The sequence below is a fragment of the Coregonus lavaretus genome (assembly GCF_964263955.1).
Source record: "Coregonus lavaretus genome assembly, chromosome: 32".
Classification (NCBI taxonomy): domain Eukaryota; kingdom Metazoa; phylum Chordata; class Actinopteri; order Salmoniformes; family Salmonidae; genus Coregonus; species Coregonus lavaretus.
In genome coordinates, this window is record NC_140019.1 from 26977609 (window position 1) to 26988870 (window position 11262).

The 11262-nt window shown below is 44.3% G+C and overlaps 1 protein-coding gene across 3 annotated transcripts in view; it reads right to left on the reverse strand.

Moving 5' to 3' along the window:
• LOC311107360 (ATP-binding cassette sub-family C member 5-like) overlaps positions 1–11062 on the reverse strand; it is a 61394-nt gene extending 50332 nt beyond the window's left edge. For all 3 annotated transcript variants that reach the window (XR_014610418.1, XM_084149845.1, XM_084149846.1), the window contains exons 1-3: positions 10806–11062; positions 8815–9018; positions 6245–6400 (exon numbers count right to left, since the gene is read on the reverse strand). Coding sequence is in view for 2 of the 3 variants with exons in the window: in XM_084149845.1 (XP_084005971.1) it covers positions 6245–6400; positions 8815–9008 (350 nt within the window). In the remaining variant the exon portion in view is untranslated. The remainder of the gene's footprint in view (positions 1–6244; positions 6401–8814; positions 9019–10805) is intronic.
• Between the last annotated feature and the right edge of the window lie 200 nt (positions 11063–11262).

An 11262-nucleotide genomic window follows, 5' to 3' on the forward strand; every position in this document is an offset into this window, starting at 1 on the left:
AACACACAGGATAGGTAAAAAACACCTATGTAAATCCAAGATGGAAGGAGGATTGTCTCTCCCAAATTTTATATTTTACTATTGGGCCGCTAACCTCCGCGCTGTTACGTTTTTGCTGGATGACGCAACCCCGCCACCCAGCTGGCTTAGCATGGAGCGGGAGGAGTGTCACCCCTTCTCTATTGGTGCCGTGATTTTGTCACCTGTTAATCTGGAGATGTCACTTTACCATAACAATCCTATTATACATAGCACAGTCCGAATCTGGAAGCAAATTAAAGTCCACTTTGAGCTTAGACCAATATCATTCATGCTCCCTGTTCCCAGGAATCCCTCCTTTGCCCCCTCTAACCTTGATAACACCTTTGAGCGATGGGGAGAGTTGGGGATAAGTACCATAGGGGATTTATATATAGGAGGGACCTTTGCTTCCTTTGAAGCGCTGAGGGAAACTTATAACCTTCCCAGAAGTAACTTTTTCAGATACCTACAAATTAGAGACTATGTTAGAAAACACCTCCCAACATTTGAGAATGCTAAACCTTCCATGTTTGACGGATGCATAAAAATATGCCCCACCTCAGACAAACTGATATCTCGTCTATATGACGCTTTTCAATCTGTTAGCGCACCCTCTACAGATGCCATTAAGGCAAAATGGGAGGAAGAACTAGGGACTGATATTTCGGTGGCAGACTGGGAGCATAGCTTGGAGTATATCCACACCTGCTCCATTAACTCCAGACATCGTCTCATACAATTTAAGGTACTACACAGATTACACTATTCCAAAACTAAACTGCATAGGATATTTCCTGATACATCCCCTATGTGTGATAAATGTCAGGCTGAGCAGGGTACACTACTCCACTGCTTTGCCCTATGCTCTAGTCTGTATGGTTATTGGTGCGGAATATTTGGGGTCCTCTCTGAAGTTCTGGAGACTTCAATAGACCCAGACCCGCTTCTGATAATCCTGGGAGTGTCCGACTCCCTAAACGGATTAACCAACTCCCAAAAACAACTAATCTCTTACAGTCTCATCTCGGCAAAAAAATTAATCTTGTTGTTTTGGAAAAGGAGGGAAGCGCCCTCTACCAAATTATGGCTCAGCGAAGTGGCAAAAACTGTACACTTAGAAAGAATTAGATATATTCTGAACAATAAATTATCAACATTTGATCAAATCTGGCAGCCTTTCCTCTCTTACCTGGACCAGTCGGTGCTGTGAATTTGTACTTTTTAACGCACTCTCAATTGTCATATTTATATACACCTTTGGGCAGCGTGTGCTGGCCCCGACACTCGAGCAGTCGGGAGGGGAATAGGGTGGAATAGGGGGGGGGGGGGGATAAAGGGGGGTATAAGTGGGGCGGTTACATCTACCCTTTTTCTTTCTACCTGTCCCTGTTCTGTATGTCGTGTTTTGTAATATTTGTTTTATGTCCAGAACTCTGGGTCTTGTTGTTCATGTCTGTTCTCTTATGTTTAGATAAGAACTGTACACATGTCTTTCATACCTATACACCATTCTTGTGTGTGTTCAATAAAAAATATTTGAACAGAAAATATATATACAGTGTGTGCAAATGTAGCAAGTTATGGAGGTAAGGCAATAAATAGGCTATAGTGCAAAATAATTACAATTAGTATTAACACTGGAATGACAGATGTGCAAGAGATGATGTGCAAATAGAGATACTGGGGTGCAAATGAGCAAAATAAATAACAATATAGGGATGAGGTAGTTGGGTGGCCTAATTTCAGATGGGCTGTGTACAGGTGCAGTGATCGGTAAGGTGCTCTGATAACTGATGCTTAAAGTTAGTGAGGGAGATAAGAGTCTCCAGCTTCAGAGATTTTTGCAATTCGTTCCAGTCATTGGCAGCAGAGAACTGGAAGGAATGGCGGCCAAAGGAGGTGTTGGCTTTGGGGATGACCAGTGAGATATACCTGCTGGAGCGCATACTACGGGTGGGTGTTGCTAAGGTGACCAATGAGCTAAGGTAAGGCGGGGATTTGCCTAGCAGTGATTTATAGATGGCCTGGAGCCAGTGGGTTTGGCGACGAACATGTAGTGAGGACCAGCCAACAAGAGCGTACAGGTCACAGTGGTGGGTAGTGTATGGGGCTTTGGAGACAAAACGGATTGCACTGTGATAGACTACATCCAATTTGCTGAGTAGAGTGTTGGAGGCTATTTTGTAAATGACATCGCCGAAGTCGAGGATCGGTAGGATAGTCAGTTTTACAAGGGCATGTTTGGCAGCATGAGTGAATGAGGCTTTGTTGCGAAATAGGAAGCAGATTCTAGATTTAACTTTGGATTGGAGATTCTTAATGTGAGTCTGGAAGGAGAGTTTACAGTCTAACCAGACACCTAGGTATTTGTAGTTGTCCACATACTCTAGGTCAGACCCGTCGAGAGTAGAGATTCTAGTCGGGTGGGCGGGTGCCAGCAGCGTTCGTTTGAAGAGCATGCATTTAGTTTTACTAGTGTTGTGGTCCTCTGTAGCTCAGCTGGTAGAGCACGGCGCTTGTAACGCCAAGGTAGTGGGTTCGATCCCCGGGACCACCCATACACAAAAATGTATGCACGCATGACTGTAAGTCGCTTTGGATAAAAGCGTCTGCTAAATGGCATATTATTATTATTATTTAAGAGCAGTTGGAGGCTACGGAAGGAGTGTTGTATGGCATTGAAGCTCGTTTGGAGGTTTGTTAACAGTGTCCAATGAAGGGCCGGATGTATGAATAAGGCTGTGACGTAACAAAATGTGGAAAAAGTCAAGGGGTCTGAATACTTTCTGAATGCACTGTACCTGTGTACATCTTTCCAAATTAGTACGCACTATGCAGACAGATGAAGGTCATAGATCAGCTAATGGTGATGACATTTTTTTTTTTTTGAGGACAAAATTATTATCTTGGAAAAATCCATATTTTATACCAGTATTTTACACTAAATGGACTAATTTAACATTGTGGGTCAGCTTAATCACAGCAACGGCCAACGAGCCCATTGGGAGTTGAGAATGGATGGCACGTAGGATAATTGTCACGTGAGCAATACACGCAAACATGTTAAATATGTGTTAATGCACTATTTTCCCCATAAAGAGGGAAAAATGCCTTTTTGACAAAATGGATCATTCCTAATGGCTGGAAAAAGAGAGGGATAGAGCAGCTGCCACATCTAATTGATGTGTTAATGGATTTATTAAAAACGTTACAGAGATATAAAGTGCACTAACCCGAGCACATTCTCCCGCGGCAGTTAATTACTACTTTAATTCACATTTACATCGGAGCTGAGTGAGAAATTACAATTAGCACAATAGCTACACTAAGCCATCTATGCAGAGAGAGGTTTGCAGGAAATGAAACATTCAAAACTTAGTGTAAATATATATCCTTTGGAGTTCTTGGTTTGAACTGATATCAATGGGCGATACACCAAGCAGTTTAACTTAGAGAGAAGCCTATCAAGCCTGTAAAAAGCCCCAAAGGATTGAGTCTACATTAAATTAAATCCCGTCCACTGTCTGTAATGTTGAAAAGAGTCTAGTTGTAGTGCACTATAGAGTGTAATTGCACATACAGTGGGGAAAAAAAGTATTTAGTCAGCCACCAATTGTGCAAGTTCTCCCACTTAAAAAGATGAGAGAGGCCTGTAATTTGCATCATAGGTACACGTCAACTATGACAGACAAAATGAGGGAAAAAAATCCAGAAAATCACATTGTAGGATTTTTTATGAATTTATTTGCAAATTATGGTGGAAAATATGTATTTGGTCAATAACAAAAGTTTCTCAATACTTTGTTATATACCCTTTGTTGGCAATGACACAGGTCAAACGTTTTCTGTAAGTCTTCACAAGGTTTTCACACACTGTTGCTGGTATTTTGGCCCATTCCTCCATGCAGATCTCCTCTAGAGCAGTGATGTTTTGGGGCTGTCGCTGGGCAACACGGACTTTCAACTCCCTTCAAAGATTTTCTATGGGGTTGAGATCTGGAGACTGGCTAGGCCACTCCAGGACCTTGAAATGCTTCTTACGAAGCCACTCCTTCGTTGCCCGGGCGGTGTGTTTGGGATCATTGTCATGCTGAAAGACCCAGCCACGTTTCATCTTCAATGCCCTTGCTGATGGAAGGAGGTTTTCACTCAAAATCTCACGATACATTGCCCCATTCATTCTTTCCTTTACACGGATCAGTCGTCCTGGTCCCTTTGCAGAAAAACAGCCCCAAAGCATGATGTTTCCACCCCCATGCTTCACAGTAGGTATGGTGTTCTTTGGATGCAACTCAGCATTCTTTGTCCTCCAAACACGACGAGTTGAGTTTTTACCAAAACGTTCTATTTTGGTTTCATCTGACCATATGACATTCTCCCAATCCTCTTCTGGATCATTCAAATGCACTCTAGCAAACTTCAGACGGGCCTGGACATGTACTGGCTTAAGCAGGGGGACACGTCTGGCACTGCACGATTTGAGTCCCTGGCGGCGTAGTGTTTTACTGATGGTAGGCTTTGTTACTTTGGTCCCAGCTCTCTGCAGGTCATTCACTAGGTCCCCCCGTGTGGTTCTGGGATTTTTGCTCACCGTTCTTGTGATCATTTTGACCCCACGGGGTGAGATCTTGCATGGAGCCCCAGATCGAGGGAGATTATCAGTGGTCTTGTATGTCTTCCATTTCCTAATAAATGCTCCCAGAGTTGATTTCTTCAAACCAAGCTAATTACCTATTGCAGATTCAGTCTTCCCAGCCTGGTGCAGGTCTACAATTTTGTTTCTGGTGTCCTTTGACAGCTCTTTGGTCTTGGCCATAGTGGAGTTTGGAGTGTGACTGTTTGTGGTTGTGGACAGGTGTCTTTTATACTGATAACAAGTTCAAACAGGTGCCATTAATACAGGTAACGAGTGGAGGACAGAGGAGCCTCTTAAAGAAGAAGTTACAGGTCTGTGAGAGCCAGAAATCTTGCTTGTTTGTAGGTGACCAAATACTTATTTTCCACAATAATTTGCAAATAAATTCATAAAAAATCCTACAATGTGTTTTTCTGGATTTTTTTTCCTCATTTTGTCTGTCATAGTTGACGTGTACCTATGATGAAAATTACAGGCCTCTCTCATCTTTTTAAGTGGGAGAACTTGCACAATTGGTGGCTGACTAAATACTTTTTTTCCCCACTGTAAAGCAACTATAAAATCACCTTTAACTTGTCTTAATAATACTCAAAGTAATACAATAAAAATTTGGTGCTGCAAAATGTCAGCCTAATAGCCACACTTTGTACCGGCTAGCCTAAGAAAAAACGTGCCTAAGAAAACAAATGCGGTGACTGAATGCAGCTAGGGTCTAGTCTGCTAGCGTTTCATGAATAGCACCTTCTTTTGGCACTCAAGTGTCAACTTTCCCAGGGGGCTCTCTGGCTCCTCTCCCATCCCCCTCTCTTTGGGAGTTGTGTTGCATAACTGTTCTAGCCATGTAAACACAAAGTTAAACCCTCCACTCTTTCTCTCAGACATGGCACAAGCATATCATTGTGTCCGTTTTCAGGATCACGTTTGGCCCCAGGCCAGGGACATACTGTGAGCTCTTCTCATGCCTCTCACCCCTGTAGTCCCCTATAGCATGTTATAGGCCTAGCTGACATGAATTTCTGCTTTTGATCAAAATGTGGAAGTCATGAAAGATTTGAGTCACAAATGCTCCACCATTTAACATGTCCTTCTTTTGTTCATTAATTCATTAATGAATGACAGATTCACCTCCATAAGGGTGAGGACACAAGACACAAAGGATTGCTTGAGATGCTGTTTTGGCAGCCGCACTGAGGCGAGGATGAGGGTTAATGACATAACCGTTCTCTCTGTAGGCAAGATTGAGCGAGGCTCTAACAGCCTAATCTCTAATCCTAGGCTATTAATACCACCTCCCTACCGCCATATCTCTCCTGGAAGAGACAAGGAGACGGTTGTTCATCAATCAGGCAATCAACCTCTGTGGAGGTCCACTCTGAGATTACCCACAATGCACCTGGCTGGTAAACCTTGGCTGCACTTCTGGTTTTTGGTTTAACTCGCACAGGGGCAGGAAAAGTGATTCCTCAAATGTTTGTTGAAGGGGAAAACATTGGGTTGATAAGATACAAAAACAATAACCCTGTTGAGCCTATGGAGAGTCAATGGACCGTAGGGTGCTTGGGGATTGATGTTTGACAATAGCCTCACCTCTGGCAGTTGAATTCAGAGGCCTCGTGGCAGGATAGGCCCCATACATCATCTATGGAGAGGCTGGATGTCTTGTGGGCCCTCTGTGCGAGTGGGGTGAGCCAGTGCAGAGTCATGAAGGAGAAGAGGCCAGCGTTGTCGACTGGGTGCTGGTGCCTGAGAGAAAGACAGGAGCAGAATAGAACGGACTGAGTGAAAATCTAGGCATCATCTGGGTTCTAGGTGGAGAGAGAGAGCGAGAGAGAGAGAAAGAGAAAGAGAGAGAGAGCAAGAGAGAGCAAGCAAGAGAGAGAGAGCGAGAGAGAGCGAGCAAGAGAGAGAGAGCGAGCAAGAGAGAGAGAGCGAGCAAGAGAGAGAGAGCGAGCAAGAGAGAGAGAGCGAGCAAGAGAGAGAGAGCGAGAGAGAGAGCGAGAGAGAGAGAGAGAGCGAGCGAGCGAGTGAGAGAGAGAGAGAGAGAGAGAACACACTGGCCCCTGAGAAAAGAAAAGAAAAGAGCCCCTGAGCCTTCACTTTGACCGGGGAAAGATGAATCATGAACCACCGTTGTTTGAACAGCAGTTTGCAGGCACTTCATAGAAATCTTGGGGAGCTGTGAAAAAAGTTCAGGGACAGTTTATCAGTCAGTGTGCATTCAAACACAGAGCCCTCTGTTAGCGGGGGATAAGTCAATTCCCTTATGATGGCCTCCTGCTGCTCTCTCGCTCGAAACAGGAAGACTATAGTTGAGTCCCAAACAGCACCCTATTCCCTTCATAGTGCACTTCTTTTGACCAGGGGCCTATAGGACTCTGGTCAAAAGTACTGCACTATGAAGGAAATAGGGTGCCGTTTGGGATGCAGCCATTGACCCTATACACTCACAACTCAGCAGGGCACACTGTCTCCAGTGTCGACATTGCAGGATTTCCAATTAGTAAACGCCCTAAAACAGCGGTTCCCAAACTAGGGGTCGCGACCCCATGAGTGGTCGGCTGATATTAAATGACGTAAATGTAAATGTAAATATTAAAATGGGGTCACGGGAGATTTTCCAAAATCCTGAAAAATATATATATACAAAAATAAATATAGATTATAATATCATCTTTGGATATCAAAATCATTGTAATGTGGTTAACCTTAAAAATCTAAATGAAAATGATTCAAATCTAAAAGATTAAATTTAACCAGAGAGCTCCCTTACATCATGGGAAAAGGCAGCACTTGACCGTTGCACTTGAATCATTCCCACGGTGAATGGCTAGACCCGCTACGCTATGAAACCACACACTATTGCAGAGACTTTGATATTACCATCCGCAATTGATATGATGAAAACAATGTGTGGGGAGGCAGAGGCACATAAACTCACATCAATACCTTTGTCAGATAACACTGTTTAACAAATAATTTATGCTATTGCTAGCAATCAAAAGGAAACTGACTGAACAACTCAAACTCCCCAGCTTATGCTCTCCAAATGGATGTTAGCTGTGAGGGCCGAGATGCCCATGCATTTACTTTTGTTTGCTATACATGTCTGGGGATGCTATTCATGAGGACATATTGTTCTGTCTCACGATTCCCAAGCATGAAACGGCACGGGGATGTTCAGTGTGCTGCATGGTGAGGAAAAACAGATTCAATGGGATCGAATGGTGGGCTTTTGTACAGATGGGGCTCCATATATGGCTGGACGGCGGGCAGGCCTCTGCACTCTGTCTCCCTCTGCCATATGGACGCATTGTATGATACACTGAAAGCAACTGGCGGCAAAAGAGTTGAGCAAATGAACTCTGAGATACTATATACTGCAGCAGGTAACTTCGATTGTAAACTACAAAAAAACACATCCACTGCGTGCACGCCTGTTCGCAAAGCTATGTGGAGATATGGGATCAGAGCATGACAATGTTCTATTTCACACTGAGCCTTAGTGGTTATCGAGGGAGAGTGTTGGAAATATTTTTCGCATTGAGAGAGTAACTGTTGTGCCTCCTTTCCTAAAATGTGTCTTCTTGCCTATGTAACAGACATATTTGGGAAACTGAACGAACTGAACGCAAGCATGCAGGGGAAATTCTATTGATGAGTGACCGAATCAGTGGATTCAGAGGAAAGAATTCTTATTGGAGAGAGAGTCTTTCAAAAGGGAACCATGCCCTCTTCCCTCGGCTGTGCATGTTTCCTAACAGAAAACAGCATCAGTAAGTGTCCCACACGAGGGATGACTGCTCACCTCCAATGCTTGGAAGAGCACTTTGGGACCTACTTCCCAATCCGTTTGACTGTGATTCTGGCTCAGTTGCGATGCCGGTAAGTGAAATTGAACTGCTGGTTCCTGACTCAAAAGGAATAGCCTGCGGTCTCCCTCTGAGCATTAATGTCGCGTTCAAAACAACTGGGAACTGGTCCGGGTTAGGGGAGGGTTTGGCCAGCCGGGATGTCCTTGTCCCATCGCGCTCTAGCGACTCCTTGTGGCAGGCCGGGCGCATGCACGCTGACTTCGGTCGCCAGTTGTACGGTGTTATCAAAAGGGGTCGTGGGCCAAAAAAGTTTGGGAACCCCTGGCCTAAAAATAGGGTACTTACTTGTGCGTTATCCTGAAGGGCTTCAGTATCTGCAGGCTGTGGCGGTAGCGGCCAGCCCTCCGCCTGGGACTGGTCCACGGCACCACCTCCCTCTGGCCTTCCTCTTCATCGGGGTCGGGTAAGTTTGGGGTTGCGGGGGGATTCAGGGGCAAGCCCTCCACCCGGCCAACTGCCTCCAGGGCATCAGGGAACATGGCTGCCCTTCTGTAGAGGGGAAAAGGCAAACACAAAAGTTAGTTCACATGTAAAAGTGTTCGAACTGGCCCTTTCTGTGAGGAACCTGGATTGGAGTTGAATTAGGGTATTTGGAGAGACACTTAAAAAATCAGAATAGCCTAACAACAAGTTTGAGTGCAGTAATTTCAAGCACTTTAGTTGAAAAGTCCTCATAGCAAATAATGGGCCATTATCAATTCATGAATTTCAGATTACTCTTTGAATTAAATCAAACTTTGGTGGGCACCCTTTCTATCTGTCTATTGCCTAACCACCTCTCTTCTGAGCCCCATTAGAGAAGCCTCTTTGTTTTGCTGACTCACTTGTAGAGACCTGGTGTGACTGAAAAGCACCTTGCTCATGTAACAATATTGCTTCCGGCCCTCTCCATGCCACAAACTAGCCTTGAACCAGGGTCCCTCTGAACACATCAACAACTGCCTCCCATGAAGCATCGTTACCTATCGCTTCACAAAAGCCGCGGCCTTTGCAGGGCAAGGGAAACAACTACTTCAAGGTCTCAGGTCGAGTGACGTCACCGATTGAAACGCTATTAGCGCGCAACGCTAACTAGCTAGCCATTTCACACCCGTTACACTCAGAGGTTGTCCCCCCCACAGCCCTCAGCCACAAATATGAAGTGCTTATCTATTTAAAGACGGCCCGCAGGAGGCTTCAAGGGCTTGGGAAACATTGAGAGGAGGGAGGATATTTGAGCCGCTTGTGTGTTCGCACAGTGTCACTGATCCTTCTATGGGCAAAGCTCCACGATAAGTTCACTCAGACTGCGTATGTTGCAGATCGACCTTGACCTGGGAATGAGGCCAGCAATGTAGACTGAGACGAAAGGTTTATTTAGGAATGTATTTATTGACACAGACAAGCTGTCAATAAAGTTTTGCAAGGAAAATGGGCCATAGGTCTACCACACCCAATGAGTCGGACACAGTAAAGTAGCATGTTACAATTCTATGAGAACCTAGGTAAAGTGAAACTTGACATGTACTTCAGAAAGATTGTATCGATACACGCGCTGAAAAGTAGCACTGTAAGAGTCAGTGTACAGTAGCATGAGAACTGCAGAGCAGTGAGACGTTTCACTTGACATATGCGAGAAAGATCCCACTGATTTTTTTCCTTCCATCTTGATCATGTGAAGTTTGTCACCAGGCTGATAAACTTTTCAGAACCAGCTGCTATAGCAGAGACCAGGCCTAAATCATTCCAAAACAGAGGCCCCGTCAAGGAAACAGCCCCTGGACTGCACTGCCCAAACCTGTTGATGACATTTCTATTGGTTATACAATTTCCTTAAGTCAACTCAGTCCTGACACTTTCTGCTGCAGGGCTAACTGTAGGATGGGTAAGTGCATGAACTCAATAGTCCACTGAAAACATGAACTCAACGAACGATAAAAGGGCAACAAAACAAACATATATAATTATGCCAAAGCAGGTTAATATTAACCTAAGTTCCATTGTAGACTGTACTTTGAATTGACCTACGTTAAAAGGGGGTGACCGGAGCATACGTGTACAAAACATTTTGTTTACCCTACATTCGGACTGCCCTCTTTGCTGTCAGTGTCAAGTCCAAAGAAATTAGAGGTAATTCAGTACTAAAGGTATTTTGTCTGGAAAAATAATGCATTGATATAATCCGATAATTGTATAAAAAAAATTACAACCACCATCATCCTTCACAATCATCATCTCCAGTGAAACATTGTAAAAAGTTGTCAATATCTACATTACAGTCTGTGTAAGAAACTTACATGTGCAAGTCTGCAGTCTTCCCCTCAGTTGTCCCCCTGCGTTGCAGCTCTCAAATCTGATGTTTATGAATATTGGTTGAGGTATGGTCACTGGGTTTGATACCACTTTCGAAGGTTGCATCTAATTTTCTCTTGATAAAATACATAGGCAACACTTCTATAACATCAACTTTAAAATAATTAAAAGCCATGTCCCACAGAATGTTTGTTGCTAGTTTTGTTACCACTTCTTCCGGACCTCTCTGATGAGTTCTCAACTCAGCTCTTCTTCCACTCCGTGCATACGGAATTCCCGATATCCACCTGACGTCATGGCTGCTCAACCAACCGTAGCCTTGCTTGCATCGTCGCCGTAGCAACGTGAATGGTGACGACAAGAAAGCCACGTGGTAATCTCCAGCAGAGCGCGCGACCAGCTTACGTTTCTCCGTCTATATTTGGCTATGGAGAGAAGGTA